Source organism: Euphorbia lathyris, chromosome 1 (genome assembly GCF_963576675.1).
Source record: "Euphorbia lathyris chromosome 1, ddEupLath1.1, whole genome shotgun sequence".
NCBI classification, from domain to species: domain Eukaryota; kingdom Viridiplantae; phylum Streptophyta; class Magnoliopsida; order Malpighiales; family Euphorbiaceae; genus Euphorbia; species Euphorbia lathyris.
This window is the reverse complement of record NC_088910.1, coordinates 134,626,946-134,649,276: the sequence shown is the minus strand read 5'-3', so window position 1 is coordinate 134,649,276 and position 22,331 is coordinate 134,626,946. Positions and strand designations below refer to the sequence as shown.

Here is a 22,331-nt window from a genome sequence, read left to right as displayed (position 1 = left end):
AAACCGTCATAAAAATGCCCCTAATATTGTCAATTAATGATGTTTGAAATTGGTATAGTTTACCAATATTAAGCCGTTAATTACATCATTAAGGGTCATCTGTCTGATTAGTACATCACATTTTTTTAAACCGTGATAAAAATAGCCCTAATATTGTCAATTAATAACAATTTTACCTCTTAACGTCATAAATGATGTAATTAACGGCTTAATATTGGTAAACTATACCAATTTCAAACATCATTAATTGCTATCAAGTTTGCATTTTCTAAGAAATCTATGGGAAGAACAATGCTATATATAGTAAAACACTAACTTCAATGAATCATATTCAATTTAGTCCCTATAAAAATGAAGAAGAAACTACGTGATAAATAATAGGGATAACGTATCAAAATAGACCTATAGTTTGTGAAAAAGTATCAAGATGGACTCTACGTACAAAATAGAATCAATGTAGACTTAAAGTTTAAAAAAAAAGTACCAATTTAGGCCCGATAACAAAATGTCACACGTCATTCATATTACTCTGTTAAGTTCTGATTTCTACCTCCACGTACAATTGACAGAACTTAACATAGTGATATGAATGACGTGTCATGTCCCGTTACCGAGACCTAAATTGGTACTTTTTTTTTTAAATGTTAAGCCTATAGTAGTGTTATTTTATACGTGGAACCTAAATTAATACTTTCCCAAAAATCATAGGGCTATTTTGGTACCTTATCCCTAAATAATACTACATGGATTACAATTGAGCTTCTCTATCTGCAATGTATACTGAAATAACTGTCAAAAACCCCGCACGGATGAATCAAGCTCGAAAGACCATGGCCGCGGATAAGATGGTTAAACAAGGAAGACGGCAAAGACCCGAGCCTGCATTTCACAGTTCATAACACTTCCATTCATCCTTTTACCATAGAATCATATAGCAGCGGTTTAATCCGCGTAACTCGGGCTCGTTTCTTAACTGTTTTAACCGCCATCAATAATACAGGTACTGGTTGTTTCAACCGTTAACTACCATCTCCATGATCACATCGTTCCAATAGTCAATTGGTCCGGGCAAGCACCAATGCAGACAGTCATTCTGAACTGTGGCATTTTTGTCCACAGCAAAAGGTTGGAACTGTCTGTATGGACCTGGATGCCCGTCCGGCCTTGATAATAAAAGCTTCGTGAAGTCAAGAAGTTTAAGGTTTACCCCGTTTTCGGATGCTTTAACTGATGCTTTCTCAAACTCCGCTAACTCAACATCTCGTAGAATCCTGTTTAAGTCCTTTAGTTCAATCTCACCGTCTTTAGTGGGAGTTATTTTCTTACAAGTCCCTCCGTTGTGCCATTCGCCATTCTCGAAATGATCAGGAGTCGATGTCCTAAAAAAGATCAACCCTTTGTGGTTGGACGTTGAAATGAAGTCCATAGCGCTCCGAAGGGCTCTCTCGTAAGCAAAGACGAAGCCCTGTTCAGTCAGGTTCTTTCCCGGACAAATGTGGCAGCCGACTATGGTGTTGTTCTCGTGGTAGATTGCGGCTTTGAGGAACCATTTGCCTGTAGAGATGATGGCATAGTCTACATTCTGGTATAAATTCGTCCAGTTTTTATCAAGTTTGTCAAGATGTAGCTCAATTTCAGCTGACGAAACACCGTTATCGTCCTCGAAGATTGCAGCTTCGACGAGGAAAGGCGACCAAATAGCCGATATCGTAAAGTTGTAAGAAGGAAAGTGCCATCTTTTTGACTTGTATTGTTCATCATGGTAAACTTCAATTGCTTGATCAACCTGGAAAAACATGGCTAGAAAGCAGTAAGATTTTATTTTATTTTGTTCAGTGCAGAATTGCAGCAATTTAGTGAACACTGCAAAAAACAGAAGCATTCGGTACCATGAAAGTAAAATAATTGTTAGTAATAACAGTTACGAAGACGAAAACAGCACAGACAACGCGTTTCGGGTAACCTCACGGACATTCACTTAAGTTTGTACAATATCCTGATTAGGGCTGTAAACGGGACAGGGATTCTCCGTCCTGTCGGAGATCCGTCACGACGGGGAATCCCCGATTAGAATCCTCATGGGGAGGGATGAGAATTGTTTTCTCCCTAGCAAGCAGGGATGGGGATAGCTATGCCCGCCCCGTGGGGATCCATGTACATGTCTCCGATATGTCTCCACCGGAATCCACGCGGATCCCCGTTTCAACATTTATTTTTTGTGATTCTTTTTATAATTATTAGGTTAAGTCAATTTTATTCTTTCTTTCCGCCACTCATCTCAAATTTCATTTTATTATTTATCGTTATATTATGCCAAATGCCAAGATGGAAAAAAAAATAGAATAAAAAATTTATATATATTAAAAAAATAATGAAACAGGGAATAAGGATCCCCACAAGGACGGGGACAAAATTTTCCCCATTGAGGTTTCGGGGACGGGGAATCCACGATAGGTCGGGGAGCGGGAATGGGGAATGTAATCCACGCCGCCTGACATCCCTAATCCGGATAAGGTCACAAAAGTTCATTTTATATCAATAAAATAGTTCATCTTTTCATTTTATACCAATAAAATCATTTTGAACATTTTCATGTCAAATTCTCGCCATAAATACTGACTAGAATGCTTAGTCAATTTTCAGGCCGATAAAAAAAAAAATTTTGACACTGGGTTCGGGGCGGGTTAGTTTATTTACTACGTTAATTAAGGTTAAATAAAGGTTGGAAGCTAAGAGAAAATGGGTGCCACATAATGTAACCTGGTTGAATTGACTCGAGCAATAATTCGGTGAAAACATTCAAACTGACTTTATTGGTGCAAAATGCAAAGATAGTTTTGTGATCTTATTGGAGACATTGTCCAAACTTAAGTACGGTTCGTGCATATCATGAAATAACACATAAAAGATGTGCAATAAGGCAAGGATTCTTCTGTAACGAACCTGTCCTGAGGGGGTGGCGTTGGCATGGACGGCCTAAGCAATGAGTAATCTTAAAGGATGATGATGTGGGTATAGATGAATTGAATCCACATCGGAAACGAAAAGAGTGACTAGGTTGTACTAGTAATATGTGTTTTCAATACATGTAGATGTGTTTTAAAGAGGTTAGGCTCAATGAATGAGACTTGGACGAAAATGGATAATATCTACATGGTATTAGACCAGACTATTCAAAGCGGACAATATGTACATAGTATTAGACTAGATGATTACACATTATGCGAAATTTATGCTAAACAAAGCAATCCGGATCAAACTGAAAAGGCACAGACAGGACATATGCGAAGACTAGCTTAAAAAGGATAAATTACACCATGGCCACTGAACTTTACTCATTTTCATGATATGGCCACTCAACTTTATAATTTCTAACATTATGGCCACTAAATTTCAATCATCGCCTCAAAATGACTGTTGAGGACCTCAAAAAAATTCCAAGAATTGATGATATTCTAAGCAACTTTAATTTTTCAAAATTTTCGTTTTGATGTCATTGATGTGTTGTTTGGTAAGGAGGGAGAAAGTGAATTTTGAGAGAGAGAGAGAGCTCCACAAATGGCAATTTTGGAAAATAAAAAATGTTCTTCTAAACAACTTTAATTCTTGAACATTTCCATTTTGTGGTCGTCAACGGTCATTTTGAAGCATTAGTTAAAGTTTAGTGGTTATAATGTTAAAAAATATAAAATTGAGTGACTTTTATATTAAGTTTTGAAGTTTAGTGGTCATAGTGTGAAAATAAGTAAAATTCAGTGGTCATACGTGTAATTTACCCACCTTAAAAACTGAGGCAAACCAAGTGCAGATTTGGTTCTCCTTTTAGTTATAGTAACGAAACAACTATTAATAGCTATTTTAGAACGAAAAGCAGCTAATATCTACTAGCTACGACTACGAGCAACAACAAACATTTAACAAGAGCAGCAAATAGCAAACAGTAAACAACAACAGAAAACTTACTGTAGATAGCATGCATAACAATGACTGGACATGGTTGCGAGATATCGAATCACCAATCAACGCCCACGTTTTATCCGTCATCAACTCCAGAAATCTCTGTGCATCAAATGGAGGCAATTCACAATTTCGTGGATTCCATCTCCAGTATAAATAACCTGAATCTGGTCGCCCATTTCTCATACAATTTTGGTGACCCTCAATCAAGGAGCAACTGGAGTTTGTGTATAAAGGGCCTGATGGTTCAGGAACCCAATCCCCAACAAAAAGATCACATTTTCCTTCATCTACTGCTGCAAAACCAAACCTTAATAAGGATTAAGAATCGAATCGCTGTTGACTACAGTGGCGAATACAGAATTGCTTCGTTGGAGGCTAATTTTACACTAACTACACTTTTTTGGGCCAAAAGTATTTTTTCAATCTCATTTTACATCTTTTTCAGCTAATTTTTTTTTTCCACTAGATACTTTTGGGGCGGCCATCTTGCACCCCAAACCCTCAATTTGCCGGAGATAGGGGTTGGAACCATCTGATAGGGGTGATTCCGAAGGCCAGTTGAGCGGCCCCCTGTCTACACCCCTGGTTGACTATAATAAGCTTGATATACGGAATAGGGAATTAGATATGCAATGATAAGAACATGAGATTTATATGGTTTGCCTAAATTCACAGGCAACGAAGAGCATATAATTCATTAGTAATAGACGAGTTGGTACAGCACTAAAAATCTCATCCTTTACCTAAGTTTGTAGCTCTAAGATTCTATTAGACCCAGTGATACCCAAAGGTTGATTCATATGCATATCCCAAGAATACAAGCTATCAAACTCTCGGAAAAAATAAATAAGCAAACAATGCTTATCTTTTCCGAAAAGGATTTAACGAAAGAGAAAGTTTTGGCTTAATACATCAATGATCTCCTATACTCGGGCCAAATAATACGATTGCCATTCCAAACTTTAAAATGTTTCATTAGCCTCGTGAACTTGTTTAAAGTGACTATTTGCCTCATAAACTTGATTAGAGTGACCCTTTGATGAAAAAATAGCTACGAAACAGTAATGGAAACAGAAAGGAAACGGACACAAAACTTAGAAACGCCAACGAAGAAGAGTTTCCGTGCAACATAGGCTCCAACTTATCCAAATCTCTACTTTGTTGTGACACGCATGACCTACAGATTAATCATATCACTTTAAGCAAGCTCAGACACCTAGGAAAAGATTCCTAATATATTAAGCCAAAAGTTTTCAATCAACTAGAATTTTTCAATTCCTATTCTAGTTAAGAAAACCAAACAAAATAAGAAACAATAACCTTATGTAGAACACAACTAAAAGGGTAATGACAGATCTGCAAAAACCTAAAATGTAATAGTTGATAAAAAAAAACCCCCAAAATCTCATATTTCAAATCGGAACAATCTCTTTAGATCTCAAGCTACTAAAGCCCTATTTCTTGATTAAGATGATTCCCGTAACCAGCTAACTTAATACACTGGACCAAAATGGAGGAAAAGGAAGAGCGAAATCAGCAAAAAAACCCAACTCAAACCACACAAGTTCAATTACCTTCCGGCGGCGGCGCTTCATCTTCAGTTTGCTGCACATCAACAGAAACATTCGCCTTTGAAGTTTCAACAGCAGCAGGAGAATTTAACTCTGCAAGTTGATAAAAAAACCCCAAAATCTCATAATTCAAATCGGCACAGTCTCTTTAGATCTCAAGCTACTAAAGCCCTATTTCTTGATTAAGATGATTCCCCTAACCAGCTAACTTAATACACTGGACCAAAATGGAGGAAAAAGGAAGAGCGAAATCAGCAAAAACAAAAACCGAACTCAAACCACACAACTTCAATTACCTTCCGGCGGCGGCGCTTCATCTTCAGTTTGCTGCACATCAACAGAAACATTCGCCTTAGGAATCTCAACAGCAGCAGGAGTATCTAACTCTGCACTATCAAGAGGAGGAGGTGGATTTTGAACATCAACAGCAGCAACAGGCGGTTTTGAGAAACCATCGGAAAAACGAGCATTTCCGAGTTCATTTTTCTCTACAAAAGCCTCATCCAAATCGGGTTCAAATCTAGCAGTTTGATAGAAGAAGAGCTTGAAAGCAAAACCTGTTAATAGAACGACAACAGCTAGCTTCAATAACCAATGATTGTGCTTGTTCAGAGACCAGATTTTCGAAATTAATTTCATTTTTCTTTCCACTGATCTGCTCTGATTTGTTGTGTTTGCTCGAATTGGATTTGATTTCAGAGATGTTGAGGTGAAATTGAGCAATGATGATGAAGAATTGAATGGGTTTGTTTGAGTAGAAAAGATGAATCAAGCGACCGACAATGAGTACAGTCAATAAATGGTCATGAATTATGTTATTTATGGGAGGAATAACTAATAACTGATACAGAGAAAAGAAAATGAAATTTGGAAGAAAGATTGTTCCTCACTGGTCACTCTTTTTTTTCCCCCTTTTTTTCTCTTTTCCTTTTGCCTTCATCCATTATTTTCAACCCAACATACGTAAAAAAAAAAAATATATATATATATATATATATATAATCAATTAATCACTCGATTGTAAATAAAAAAAATAAATTACATGCGAAATATATACTGCACACACCTTAAAATGTTATTACATAATCCACATAATAAATTAAAAATGAAGTTTTTAGTTAGTAATGAGCTGAGCCGCTCGCGAGCGGCTCGGTGGTCGGTTCGATAAAAGCTCGGCTCGATTCGGTTCGATTTACTGGCTTGGTTCGTAAACGAGTCGAGCTTGAGCAGGCCAAAACTCGGTTCGAAAGCTCACGAGCAGGCTCGATTAGAACATATAATTTTAGTTTTGTAGAAAACTATATAGTTTTGTATTAGTTCATAAATATCTAAACTTAATATTATTTATTTTGCTATTAGATGAGTTCGTTCACAAACATAATAAATGAGTAATAGACGAACTATTTGCGAGCAAACTTCATAAATATAATTAACGATTTACTCACAAACAATTTATGGTTAGATAATTTTCTTAATGAACCAAGTTTAGAGAGGATTTTGGGCTCGAAACAAGCTCAAAGTTCGGCTCGAACTCGTTTTATTTTCTAATGAGCTGAGCCGACTTTGAGAAAACCAAAGCTCGGTTCAGGCTCAAGCTCGAAATTTTATAGCGAGCGAAGTTTGAGCAGGCCAAAGCTCCGCTCGGCTCAATTACAGCCCTACCAACAGTCTCTTAGTTGGCTTTGAAGTTAAAATTTGAGAAGAGAGAATTAAAAATCAACTCCAACATCGTCTTAGTGGCTCCTCAAATCACTAAGAGCCTCTCGATCCCCTCTCTTTCCACCTCTTAGTGACTCCTTAATTCATTTTTTATTGAGGAGTCTCTCTCATCTCACTATTAGTAAACATAACAACAATTAATAATTTTAATGATAAATAATAAATAAAGAGTGAATATGAGGAGTATTGCTGGAGATGATATGTCTTAATTACTTTTAAATCACTAAGAGTCAATTATTTATATTTTTTTAGAGAGTGCACTAAGAGTCTCTTGGAGATACTTTAATATTTCAATCTTTTTTAAAGACTTTAATATTTTTAATAGCTTATGTTTATTGTTTTCAAAACGTATTGTTGGAAATTTTTCGATTAGGGAAGATGGAGCTATTGATATTCGAGAGGTTCATTAAACTCAAGGATTTGTCCAAAAAGCTTGATTCGCCCCCTGAACTTTCAAAGCATTTCGATAACCCTCTCAACTTGCATAAAATGTTCAATTAGCCCCTTGAACTTACGTAAAATGTAATCAATTGATCACTCGATTGCAAAAAAGTAAGTTAAATGCGGAAAATGTATTCCACGCATTTTAGAATGTTATTGCATAATTAAAAAATAGATTAAAAATGAAGTTATTATTTGCTCAACTATACAACTTGTCTTCTCTAATGCTAGAACCATATACTGGTTGTTTTACTTTTTTTAAGACTCTTGTAATACATTTTCCGCATTTAACTTATTTTTTATTTTTGCAACCGAGTGATCAATTGATTACATTTTATGCAAGTTCTGAGGGCTAACTGAATATTTTATACAAGTTGAGAGGGCTATCGGAACACTTTGAAAGTTTAGGAGGCCAATCAAGTTTTTTGGACAAATTCAGGGGACAAATAACGTATTAAGCGAAAAAAAAATTAATGATTTAAAATACTATTTTCAGCTTACTACTCAAAAAGTATACCAAAAGGTCAAATTAAATACATATATTTTTGTAACTTTTTCACATGGTTACTTCATGATTTTGTCTAAAATATCTTCCATGTCCTATTATATTATGTATATTTTTGTATGGATTATTAGAAAAATAATATTAGGATTACACTCTCAATGATTATTTTATTTTCAACTGCAAATCCTGATTGGATAATTCTAATTTTAAATTAGTTGATATTAAGACTAATCTCCTTTTTAGAGTCTTAATATCTGAATAATTATCTAATTATGGAGGATGTGCTAAATGGAAATCCAACTTGAGATTTATTTCCATCATTATTATACCTGAATAATTATCTAATTATGGATAAATACATCTTGAATTTATATTTTATACAAAATAGATTAAAAATAAACATTACTATACAAAAAAGTTTTTAAAGAGAAGACTTTATTTTATTAAAGAATAACTAGATACATCAGACACCACGGATCTCACAAACTGAAGAGCTGAATTCTAGAATATCGGATTAGCCCAAAAGAAGTTTCGGCTAACCCATCTACCACTAGGGGTGTTCAAAAACCGAACCGAACCGAAATAACCGACCGAACCGATAGATTTTGGTTTTTCGGTCTATTAGGTTCGGTTTTGATTTTATTTTTTATAATATTTTGGTAATTTCGGTCGGTTCGGTTTTTAAATCAAAATTACCGAATTAACCGAACAGACCGAAATAAATTAAATATAATTAGAAATTAGATTTATTAAATAATTAGTGTATGTCATTTATTGTTCTAAGTTATATTTGATTTACAATTATATTATTAGAATCTTGGTTAAGTATGATAGTTTTTGGATTGCATGTAACTGATTATATTATTGGTCTATTTAATGTTTGTCTACTAATTTAGTACAATTGTACACTAATTCATATTACTTATAACTGATTATATTATTGGTCTATTTAATGTTTGTCTACTAATTTAGTACAATTGTACACTAATTCATATTTAGAATTAAGATTGGTTTCATTTCTATATAAAATTTCTATGTTTTTTCTTTCTATTCTTTTTTTCTTTCAATCCAAAAAGAAAAATAAAAATAAAAATTGTTGTATATATAAGTAAATACCCAACAACATCATTAACGGTATAATATTAACCTTACATAAAAATAATTGTTAATGAATTTTTTTAATATAAGGAAACCGAATAATCAAACCAAACCAACCGAAATAATTCGGTCAGTTTGGTTCGGTTATTTATTATTATTTGGTTAGGTTCGGTTTTTATTTTTGAGGCTATTCGATTTTTGGTTATTTCGGTTCGGTTTTCAAACCGAACCGACCGACCGATGAACACCCCTATCTACCACCCTATCGTTGATCGATTGATATGAGAAATATGAACTTCATTACAACTGTATGCTAACCCGCGACAACAATTAATAAACTTACCATAACTTTGAGACATCATATTCTCTATTATGGAAAATGTCAACCACATATTTACCCTCCGGCTCAATAACACCCTATTCTAGGGGTGTATCGATTTAAAATCAAACCGAACCGAAATAACTGAATATTAAAAATAAAAATTACAATATTTTCTTATTAAATTTATCTAAAAAAATTTGAAATATTTTCAAAATATATTTATATTGGCTTATTATCTCAATAATATTATAAAAACACTAAATTTGTAACATCGAATATACATGTGTGTATATATATATAAAATAATATAAAATATGTGTAATTTGGTGTTGTTCAGTTTTTTTTATATATATATATATTTTTCAAACCAAATCGAATACCGAAATGCACCTAACACTAAAACCGACGCCGAAACTGAAATGTAAAAAAATGAACCGAAAACCAAATTCAATCAGTTCGGTTTAAACGAACCGAAACTAAAATGTCACAAATTTAAACAGAACCGATACACACCCTACCCTACTCCACCCTCACGACTTGATGATATAAATAACAATAAATTTACAAAAAGAAATTAGAGTATAATTGTAGTTAATAGTTGATCCAAAGGCTTAAAGTGTTATTTACCCTTTGCCTATCCAAAATTTTGTCAATTTGGATGGGACTTGACAAATCCGCTATCCCCCGACATATATGATGATATTTTAACAGCTGGATTTGATACATAGAGCGTCTTAAAGTTTAATTGGCACATAGATTTTCTAAGATGAAAAAAAAATCTCTAAAATAAAATATATCAAGTCTAAGTGTCAAAATACTGTCACGTGTCAAGAGAATTACATTTTCATTAAGTATCCATCAAAATTGGATAAAATTTTACTAAATTGGAATAGGTTAAAGGCCAAATATAACCAAATAATAGATCATGGATTAAATGATAAAAATTTAGATAGGTGAAAGGCTAAATAGAGGTTTAAGCCTCGATCCAAATAGGAGATTTTTCTTCTTCCTTCTTTCATTTATGTTTTTGTTTTAGTTTTTAACTTTATATTTACTTTTTTTCTTTGGTTCGAAATCTATATACCTTATCAAACTTATTTTTTTAGTTAGATCTACATCTGTTAACTATACTTCTTTTATTTATTCTTTTTTCGGTTTTAACAAGAACCGAAAAGGTTCATTTTGCCCGTAGATTTATAGATTTGTGTGGTTGTAATCACTTTTCTTCCATTTGTGGATCTTGTAATTGATGGCCATAACATGTATAGGTGAGAGGTCTTATTCCTTTTAATTTTTGTATTTATACTTTTTAATTAGGATAAGTTTCTAAAATAGACCTAATGTTTTTGGAAAAGTATCAATATGAGTTCCACGAATAAAATAGCACTAGTGTTAAAAAAGAATACCAATTTAGGTCTTGATAACGAAATTTGACACATCATTCGTATTACTCCGTTAAGTTTTGATTTCTCTCTCCACGTACAATTAACATAACTTAACAGAGTAATATGAATGACGTACCACGTTCCAATTTGTACTCTTTTTTTTTTTTTAATGTTAAGTCTATATTAGTGCTATTTTATACGTGGAGCCTAAATTTACACTTCCTAAAAACCATAAACCTATTTTAATACCTTATTTTTTCTTTTTAATTTAATGGAATGATAAGTGACGTTTAAAAAAACTTTGAAAGACAAAGTAATGGTAATTAACCAATTTAACAAAAGTTTAATTATTCATTTAACCAATGATATTAATTATTTTAATCATTATCAGCTTTTCCAGATTAAATTAAAAAATATATCTACAGCAGAACAAGATTCTTAGATCAAAAATTCATTTGTCAATAGCTTTCTTGGAACCTTCATTCCAAAGCCTCTTTTCAGCTTCTCAACTCTGTTAAAAAAAATATGAGCAATCAGAAACCACAATCAGGACAATTATTAGTATTTTAAGATGGTTAAATGCAGTTACAGTCACTCAACTTTACTTATTACTCCCTCCGTTTCATAATAATTGTCGTTTTGAAGAAAAAATTTTGTTTCAAATTATTTGACGTTTTACACTTTTCAATGAGCATTAAATGTGCTTTTTCCAATTTTGTCTTCATATAATAAAAGCAAAGAAATTTGCAGAGAAATTTAAGCATTAATTGTAAGAGGGTAATAAGGTAATGTTTAACTACTTTTTAGGCTAATTAATAGGTTTCTTAATATATGTGTAGAAACCTTAAAAGACAAATAAAATGAAACAGAGGGAGTATTTCATTACTGCCACTAAACCTCAATTGGTATCATAAAAGTAACCGGACATTAAATTTTGTCGTGAAGTCGCCATTATAAATGTCCGACCAATGGAAAATTATTGGGAGCTCCGCGAGGAGAACGTCTAATATACACTGGGTGTATCAAAAGATGAATGTATACCAATTCATGGAACATGATTGGTGTTAAGAAATAAATGTGTACAAATGGCATTATATAATTGGACGGATGTATTCCATTGAAAGTATTGTAAAATTTCTCTACCACGAGTTCCATGTCATTATGGAACTCTTGACGCATCGTATAACATCTCTCAATCAAGGGTATATCGAAAAACTAAAGTGACATGATTTGACTATGGACTCAAGTCATGTCAAAATCTAAGAAACGCGATGATAGCTTCATTAATATCTCATTAACAATAGAACCACCGTAAAATTTCAGTTTTTTTTGTTATTTATAGCCTGAAATTTTTTACAATGGCTCGGGACCAGTATTGGTTCCGTCCATTCAGATAATGTCACGTCGGCCTAAATGTTGATGTAACATTATTTGATGGAGAGAACAGTATTGGTCACAATGCATAGTAGAATTTATATTATAGACTAGGGTGGAAAATCTTTTGTTGATGATGATGTGACATTAATGGAGGTTGACATGACGTGACTCAGATTTAATAAGACTTGAATATATTATTAAAGTAAGATAAAAGGCATTTTGAGACTTCTGATCTTTCATTCGGTTAACAGAATGTCAAACACTTCAAATGCGTTCGAAATTTATATTTCTCACAATTTGAAAGCAGTTTTTTTATGTGTAAAAACTTTATTTCAAATTGTAAAAACTATAATTTCAAACACTGATGAATTGAATAACGCATTTTTAACTAAATTAGATATTCACAACTAACTAATTTGATGCTTTTTACCTTATTTTTGTAGCACAAATTGAGTATGAGTGACCGAAACAACAGACAAAGTTGAGTGACCGTTGTTGTACTTATCCTCTTCGAGGCAACAAATGATTAAGGATTGGGATAAGGTACAAAAAACGACTCTTATTGTTGCCATTCCAAGAGCAATTTTATCCCTAACACTGTTTTTTATATCCGGAGAAAAAGGCTCAAAGCCCAACAAACAAAAAGAAGAATAAACTAAACACAAACAAGCCTGCTATGACTAGCACAACACCGATCCTTAAAAAGAATGTCACGCCTTTAAAACTTAATATTGACAAGTTGAGCCAATTTTAAACATCATTGACAGACCTCTCCCTTCAATCATAGATCTCGTTATCTTCATTTTATCTATGCGCTATGTTATCATCTATCAGTAACAAACTAAAAACAGGTGTACACACGTTGCATCGTGTGACCATCTTATCTAGATCCTTATCACGTGTTAGACAAAAACAAAAGAATAAAAAAGCCTAAATTACTCTATCGATGGTAAAGGCATTTCATCTCTAAACCTGTTCTAAAAATCCCAAAAAACCGCAAAACTCTTGTTTTCTGAATCAACTGGTATGCAACTGGTGTAGAACTCGTGAACAAAATATCTCGACTTTTTCATGATGTCTAGAACTAATCCAACTCGTTAACATTAAGCCCTCAATTTCATGAACCGAGCTTGAACATGATGTTAAGCTCGATCAGGGTTAAATGCACCATTGGTCACTGAAATTACATGGTTATCTCAAAATGGTCACTCAACATCAATTTGTCTCAATAAAATCACTTTGAATTTTGTCTTAATTAGGTCGCTCTGCCAATTTAAGTCGTTAAAATTTATCGAAATAATGATATGGTGACATCGCCAACATAAGTCAACTCAGATTTCTGACCGAAACGAAACGTGACAACCACGTGTCAGTTATTTTTATGAAACAAAACTAAATTTTGTTTTTTTTTTCTATAAAAATAACCGACACGTGATAGCTAGGTGGCTAATACATGGATGTCATATGTCGTTTCGGTCAGAGGTCTGAGTTGATTCATGCTAACGTGTCATCAATGTTATCATTCTGGTGCTTTTTAATCACTGAAATCGCCAGAGTGACCGTTCAGTGAGACAAATCGAAATTGAGTGACTATTTTGATACAACCATATGAGTTCAGTGATCAATTGTGCATTTAACCCAGCTCGAATATGATCAATATTAAGCCTCAATTGTACGCTACGACGTTAGGGATAAATTGCTCTTGACAGCTAACGATACGGCTATTTTTGTACCTTATCCCGGACTTAGGAGTTGATAATTAGAGAAAAAGGGAAGAAAGACTTACGTAGGGGCAAGTTTACCAAGAGTACATAGCAATTCTACAGAATCTTTATCATAAACTCTGCCTGAAATTTCAATTATATAAAACTTGTCTTCTGTGGTTGGTAATCCTCTGCTTGCAAGTAGTTTCAAATCTTTCTCATTTAGCTCTCTTCCATTCACGAACACACTAGTGTTTCCGTCTCCACAATTTCTTGTCATCGGATAATTAAACTCCGCGATAAACGGCTGCAAAAACAGATGAAATGAATAACGATCTTTCAAACTGTAAAAAAATGTAATAATTTTAATCACAGATAAAATGAATAACGATCTTTTAACCGAGCTTTACATTTACTTCACAACTAACTTTTATTGTACCCAATTTGTCAAATCGAAACATAATCAACAAAAATCGAAAAGATTAAAGACGATTACGATGCCTTGTCCAAAAAAAAAAAACTTACAGGAATTATGCCAAGGCAAGGATGTCCCATTACACCCCAAAATCCAGCTTCAAAATCATACCTGTTTAAATTGACTGTTATTATGAAGGGTTCAAGCTCACAATAGCAATATTCTAATAAATGTCATGAAACTATGATAGCATAGTATAATTTCACCCAATTTGAATAGTTAAAACAACCAGGTTTGTGAGAGATTAATATAAGATCTATGATTGGAACTTAACTATCAGTTTGAGCTTTTAATTCAAAAGGTTCCATGACATGGTATCAAAGCCTCTAGGACCAAACGGTTGAGGGTTTGAGTCCTGGCAACCTCAGATTTGTGGAATTAAAAACACATGGCGGGATGGGTCTGTGTTGTGTAGGCTGCAAGCCCAGTAGGCATTTGCATGTGGGAGTGTGTCAGAGATTAATATAAGATCTATGATTGGACCTTAACTATCAGTTCCAGCTTTTAGTTCAACGGTTCCATGACATGGTATCAGAGCCGGTGTGACCCTGGTACAGGGTTCGATTCCTGGCAGCTTGAGCTTTTAGTTCAATCGGTTCCATGACAAATGTCACGTCAGCTCTATCAGATATTAATATAGAGTGTACCTTTAACTATTAGCTTAAAGGTTTAATTCAATTGGAGAGAGAGAGGTGCACCAGGTCCGTTGCACTCCCATCATAATCCACCCTAGGAGGGATGGTTTTAGGGGAACCTCCATCTGGAAAGGGGCCCAAGGGTGAACACGACGAACTCGAGCAGGCTCGTTTATGTATTCGTAAACAAGCTCATGAATAAACTCGATTATAATGTTCATGAACAGGCTCGTGAGGAAGCTCAGTTCGATTATTTTTTTTATAATAATATTTCTGTAAATGGAGAAATGTAAAGCTACGCAGTTCTGTATGAAACTTTAATTTTGTAGGTTTCCATGCTACTTAGCTTATAAATATAATTAATAAATTGTTCGCGCGCAAAGTTTATGAACAGAACTAACAAGCTGCTCTCGAGCAAAGCTCGTGAACAAATAAACGAGCTACTCATGAGCAGCTCAACGATGAGATAATTTTCGTACTAAACCGAGCTCGAACATGATATTGAGCTCGAACTAAGCTGAAGCTCATCTATTTTGCACCTAGCCGAGCATGAACAGACCAAAACTGCGCTCTATTATAATCCTAAAAAAAATTGCCAATCTAATTTTATCAGAACAAAAATAAAAGGTAAATAATTTATTAGTCCTTATATTTTTACCTCACACCTTATTTAGTCCACCGTTTAATCCTTAACTTTTGTTCTATTCAACAGTTACATCCCTCAAATATTTGAATTATTAAACAATTTAATCCTTTTACATAGGACTAAATGATTGAATAAAACAAAATTTAAGGACTATATAGTGTATTATTAAAATACGAGGACTAAACAATATATTAGGTAAAAATGTCCGGAATAATAAATTATTTACGCAAAATAAAATTTCAGACACAAATTTGAATTTTGTAACCATCTAGTGACTACTTACCAGTAATCTCCAGGTTGAATTGGACCTGCAACCTTCTCAACCTTTTTCACAACATGATCCAGAATAGGCTGTCCATTAACAAAAACAGAAGCTTTTTCACTGACTTTCACCTCAATGGAATCTTGAGATAAATCACACTCAATTGAAGAAAATTCAATTTCAGTTTCTGATGATACATTTTTCTCCAAGTTTTTCTCACAAGAATTCATATCAATTGCATTATCTTTACTTTGCCCCTCGGAAATGTATGAGAAACCGCTCTTGTAATCAGCATTATCGAAATTGACCGAGCATTTTGTTTCCTCGCCATTACGCGGCCTCGAGAGATCTTCTTTCGACGCGTTGTCGTCCCGAATGGTGATGATTAGCTTGTTGCTCTTAGATTTTAAGGATAGTACAGTTGAGCAAGCACCACATTTGATGTTATGCTGGTTTTTGTTCCGAAATTTAGGTAGTTTTAGTACCTCGAAGCAGCTAGAACATGTTATAAAAGGTGATCCGCCCGTAATAGGATGCACGTTTCGTTGGGATACTGCTGGACGAAATGTACCAATGCTCGAATCAGTGTAGTCACTAGGCCATCTAGAAGAACCGGACTTTGCATCTTTCGAAGGCAATGCAGCTGCCTTCCCTGGACGAAATGTACCAATATTCGAATCAATGTAATCACTAGGCGATCTAGAACCGGACTTTGCATCTTTGGAAGGCAATGCAGCCATCTTCCCTGGACGAAATGCACCAATATTCGGGTCAACGTAATCACTAGGCCATCTAGAACCGGACTTTGCATCTTTTGAAGGCAATGCAGCTGCCTTCCCTGGACGAAACGTATCAATATCTGAATCAGTGTGGTCACTAGGCCATCTAGAACCGGACTTTGCATCTTTTAAAGGCAATGCAGCTGCCTTCCCTGGACGAAACGTACCAATATTCGGATCAACGTAATCACTAGGCCATCTAGAACCGGACTTTGCATCATTCGAAGGCAAAACGAAACGATTTGCTATAGATCTTTTCTCATCAAAAACAGCAGCAGCAGCAGAGACTTCGTAAGGATCGTGCTGTATTGTGTTGCAGCAGCGGATACATGGACAAGCTGGCCTGTGATACAAACTTCTTCGGCTATAAGATACGAACTGTTCTTGTTCGAAATCGATGTATTCCCCGTGCGAATAATCACGAGACTGAACAGGAAACACATTTGCACACGGCTGAGGAATGTAGAAGTTTTTCCTCTCCATTTCTTGATCAAACTGCTCAAAATAGGCCCGCCTTTCGACATGCTTCACAGAATCATTTCGGCAGATTTGTTCTTTCAATTCATCCAACTTCCTTAGCAGCTCGACACGGTCCTGCTCTAAATGTCCAAATCTGTTACCATTAGCATCATCAAAATTCTTCACTTGGTTACCATAGCTAGAAGTTCCCTTCCCCGGATAAGCAAAACTCGAAAATCTGCTTCGATTGTCAACCATTCGATTCGGATATGTATCCGTATCCGAATCCCAGTTGCTCAGAACAGCTTTTGATCTCACAGACTGAGGAGACACTGAAACTTTTCCCTTATTTGAATAAACTGACTTAGATCTATTCATGGTATAATCCGCTTGACACGACTCGTTTGACACGCTCATATGATCAACGAAAGGCCGAATTGGTTGCTTAAAGATTCTATCGTTTCGCTTATTAAGAAAATCCCCATTAATCTCCTCCTCATTTGCAGATGTAAAGTCTAAATAATCATCATTTTCTCTAACTGATAAACTCTCCAATTTCTCAAAATCTTCTTCATTTTTCTCCTTTTCAAGCTTCTTTGATGGTCCACCATTTACAGACAATTTTTTCTTTGCTGTGAAACCAAAAACCATAACTCAATATTTATGTTACATGGAAACGGAAACGGATAAGAAACTGAAATTGAAATGGACAGCGAGAACAGATATTTGTAAGAAAATATAGGAAATGGAAACGCGGGGAAACGTGTAAATAATAAAAATAGAAGGGTATAGTCATAAATTTTTAAAATTATAAGGATGTGTATGTTTAATCTTTTATATATGTACATTAAAAAGATACACATGGACTATAATCGAGCCGAGTTTTGGCTTGCTCATGTTTAGCTCGTCAGAAAATTGACGAGCTTAAGCTCAACATACTATTCCTGAGCTTGCGAGGGACTTGTTAATTCTGTTCATAAACTTCAATCGCAAACAACTGAGCCGAGCTTTGGTCTGCTCAGCTCGTCAGAAAATTGATGAGCTTGAGCTCAACATACGATTGAGCTGCTCGCGAGTTTGTTCACGAGCATCTTGTTAATTCTGTTCATAAACTTTAATCGTGAACAACTTGTTATTATGTTCATTTGAATTTTTTTAACACAAAACTATATACATCGAACCAAACTTGTTCAAGAGCGTGTTCATGAACGTGATTATCGAGCTTATTCATGAACCTGTAATGGAGCCTGCTCAGAAGCTTTTGAGCCGAGTTTCTCAATACTGAACCTCGACTCGTTTATATATCAAACCAAATACTATCAAGTTTTACCGAGCTGAAGGAGGCTCGTCTCATTTGCAGCCCTGTGCATATAAGTCTTACTAAACAAATTGATATACTTCTGAAAGCACAATACATCTAGGAAATAGGAAATGAATACCAAATTTTCTTGAATTACAGAAATGTGACCCGAAATGTTTAGTAAAAGTTAATGAGAGTTTAGATTTCCGAAATGTTTCCCAAAACGTTACACATTTAAAATCAAAGTTTGTTGTGCAACATATAGACGTATTTCGGGTAAATTACACCCATGACCATTGAACTTTATCCATTTTAACATTGTAGCCACTGAATTTCAATTCTTAACTGCGTTAGCAGTGAACTTTACACTTTTTTTTTTTAATATAGTTGACCACTCAATTTTAACTAACTCCTCGAAAGGAGGACTTCAAAATGAAAAAATTCAAAAATGAAAGTTTTCCAAAACCAGTGAGCTTTCTTCCTAAAAATTCAATCACTCTCCTAACCAAACAATAGCTAAATAACCTAAATAAGCTAAATAACCTCAAAACGAAAATTTTTAAGAATTAAAATTACTTAGAATATAATTAATTCTTTGAATTTTTATTTTGAGACAGTCAAAGTCGTTTTAGAGCATTGAATGGTCGCGGGTGTAAAAAAAAATGTGAAGTTCAATTGCCATACTATTAAGAATTAAAGTTTGGCGTCCACAATTAAAATTTTCAATAGCCATGGATGTAGTTTACCCTTACAAATTTGTTTCTCTTTTCCCTCACTTTCTCGGTAACCAAACAAAGAATAGAAAACAGAAAAACCCATAAAAAGTAAGAAGAAAACTAACCTCGAAGAAAAGCACCACAACCACCACATCGATAAACTGAGTAGTCAGGAAGCTCTTGTAACAGATTTTCACACTTTGGGCAACGAACTAAACGAACTTTCAGTCCTTCTGCCATTGATAAACCTCAAAAGGAGGAAAAAAAGAAAAAACCCAGACCAAAAATTCACAACCTTTTAAAACAAATTGACGAATTCCTATTTAAGACGAAGAAATCATCAACCGACACGGATTTAAAAAGCGAAAACTTTACAAAAATATAAAAGTCAATCTTTTGAAATTTTCTGCGGAAACAAACAGAAAACATGAGGCTAAATTGGGAAATTTGGAAAATAATAATAATTGAATTTTGAAAGAAACTACCAAAAGAGATTTTTTTTTTTTGTGATGTACAATTTATATGGGTGTAAATAATTTATTAATCCCCCATCTTATAACTAATACATAGTATTTTGAAAAACGTATTATAAGATTTTTATATTTTGTTAATATTAACCTTTTGATCCTTCTGTTTATTTCTTTTAGATTTTTAACCGTTATATTTGGCATAAACAGACAGACAGAAAATAACAGAATAGCAAAAACCATTTTGTATTGTAATATGACCGTCCTGAAAGTTAAGGTGTGTTCAGTTAAACCTCTAAAAAAAATAGAAAAAATGACCAAAGAATTAATATTTGACAAAAGACGTGGACTTTTAATGTGTTTTTTAAAAATAGATGGACTAAACAGTATGTTATGTAAAAAGATGAGGACTAATAAATTATTTATCCTTTATATTACGTAGGGATAGCATGTAAAAATGCTCCTAACATTTACCGCGGGGAGCAATTTTACTCGTATCATCCAAAATGGTGTAATTTTACCCCTAAATTGATAGCCAAAAGCAATTTTTCACCAAAAATCGACAAACTTGGACCAATTCAATAAATAATTTATCAAACTGTCTTCTCGGTCATGAAAATTGTCATCTACATTTCACATGTGCATCATTTTATTACCCATTAGTTATAGATCATAAACATGTGATTAGACGTGAAAAAGATTAAGAATATATACTGTCTTTTGTAAGAACTGGACAAAAGAAAATTCAAATATTTTGTGGAATTTATAAATAAATATTAATCTCCAATTCTATTATCAAACCATAAAAAAAAAATATAAAATCTTTTTAGAACCAACTAATATAACAAAATATACGTGCTTTATAATAATGTTTGAAATTGACCCAACTTACAAACATTAGGAGTAAAATTGTTTTTGGCTGTCAACATTAGAGAAAAATCGCACCGTTTTAAACGTTAAGAGTAAAATTGCTCATGGTGATAAACAGCATAGATATTTTTGCTCTTATTATGTATAATCATTTACAATATATAAACTACGCTTAATACATCATCTTCCTCCTAGATTTATCCAAAAAGTTTGATGGGCTCCTAAATTTCATATTGTCCCGATACCTTCCTTAACTTGCTTACAATATTTCGATAGACTATCAACTTGCATAAAATATAATCAATTAATCATTCACTTAAGTAAGCTGCATATAGAAAGTATGTTGCACGTGCTTTGGAAAAGTAAAACAGGATAACGAGATTTTAATATCAGACATGATAAGTATTATAGTTGGACAAGTAAGAATTTAAATTTTTATTATATTTTAATGAGGTTCTAATAAGTAATATAATTGAGCAAATAGTTTTTTTTTCTAATATATTTAATATATTCTATGAATTATGTAATAACGTTTCAATGCGCGCTTCAATGCGCGCGTAATATATCTTCTCCTACAGTTTATCTTTTTTTATAACCGAATAATTAATTAATTATATTTTAACCAAATTAAGAGATAATTCAGATATTTTGAATAAGTTGGAGGGCTATGGGATATTTTAAAAGTTTAAAGGACCATCTAAGTTTTTTACTCAAGTTCATATATATAAAGGCATTATATCCATTTATACCCCTAAACTAAAGATTTAAAATCAATTAGAACCCTAAACTATCAAAATCATTAATGGGGTCCCTGAACTAAGCAAAAATCATCAATTTGAGTATCTATCGTATCCTAAAATCAGAAATTGTGACTGTTTGATATAGACGGTAATAACTTCTATATTGAGCTTGTAGAAAAGTGTCTGAAACTGTTTAATTAAATGATTTTCGATTAAACCTCAATTGATGATTTTTGTTTTGAATAAAGATTCAATTGATGTTTTTTTTTATTAGTTCAGGATCTGATTGTTGATTTTGATAATTTAAGATCCTAATTAACTTTAAAGTCATAGTTTAGGGAGTCAATGAGTATTATACCAATTATAAAACACGATTTTTAAATTTATTATTTAACAATACATTTTTTTTTATGAGAATAAACAATATAATTTGGTTGAAAATACATTTTAGCTAAGTGACTTTGTTTTTTTTTTCTTTTTTTAATAAATGCTTGACTTTGTTTTAATAAAATAAAAGTAAGAAATGGTCATCCAAGATGCCTATGTCCAATTTTATATTTTTAACATATTATTTAATGAATGCATATAATCCATGTGACAAAGTCAATATTCTTAACCACCACATTAATTATGACAACTTCTATAAAAAAATAAAATTTATAAGATGATATATCTATCCAAAAAGCTCTCAGTTGGCTCTGGACCTGTCCACGGGCCCGGGTACCCGTCCGGCCCGCCCAGGCCCGTGTCCCTTGAACCGGGCTTGGATAATAAAAATTGTTCATCGGTCCAGTCCGACCCAGGCCCGCCAAAGCTCGTCTATTTTTTGGGCGGGCTTGGGATTAATAAAAATAACACGGGCCGGCCCAGCCCGACCCGCTTATTAATATTAATTAATAAA

At 33.7% G+C, this 22,331-nt stretch overlaps 2 protein-coding genes across 3 annotated transcripts; both read right to left on the bottom strand.

The window, feature by feature from the left end:
- Nucleotides 1-292: 292 nt before the first annotated feature.
- On the bottom strand, nt 293-6,432 carry LOC136211052 (protein trichome birefringence-like 23). 2 transcript variants are annotated; one of them, XM_066002573.1, is made up of 4 exons: nt 5,828-6,432; nt 5,535-5,624; nt 3,964-4,250; nt 293-1,786 (listed from the first exon to the last, which is right to left on the bottom strand). In XM_066002573.1, exons 1-4 carry the CDS (start codon nt 6,168-6,170, stop codon nt 1,013-1,015), a joined length of 1,494 nt encoding a protein of 497 aa, XP_065858645.1. In that variant the 5' UTR covers nt 6,171-6,432; the 3' UTR covers nt 293-1,012. The 2 variants fall into 2 exon arrangements, with proteins under 2 accessions (XP_065858645.1, XP_065858644.1); XM_066002572.1 differs by having other exon boundaries at nt 3,964-4,253; nt 5,828-6,431.
- Nucleotides 6,433-11,315: 4,883 nt separating this feature from the next.
- On the bottom strand, nt 11,316-19,722 carry LOC136211051 (uncharacterized). The gene is made up of 5 exons (XM_066002571.1): nt 19,479-19,722; nt 16,121-17,969; nt 14,607-14,667; nt 14,165-14,388; nt 11,316-11,512 (listed from the first exon to the last, which is right to left on the bottom strand). The coding sequence occupies exons 1-5, from the start codon at nt 19,591-19,593 to the stop codon at nt 11,440-11,442; spliced, it is 2,322 nt and encodes a 773-aa protein (XP_065858643.1). The 5' UTR covers nt 19,594-19,722; the 3' UTR covers nt 11,316-11,439.
- Nucleotides 19,723-22,331: the final 2,609 nt, after the last annotated feature.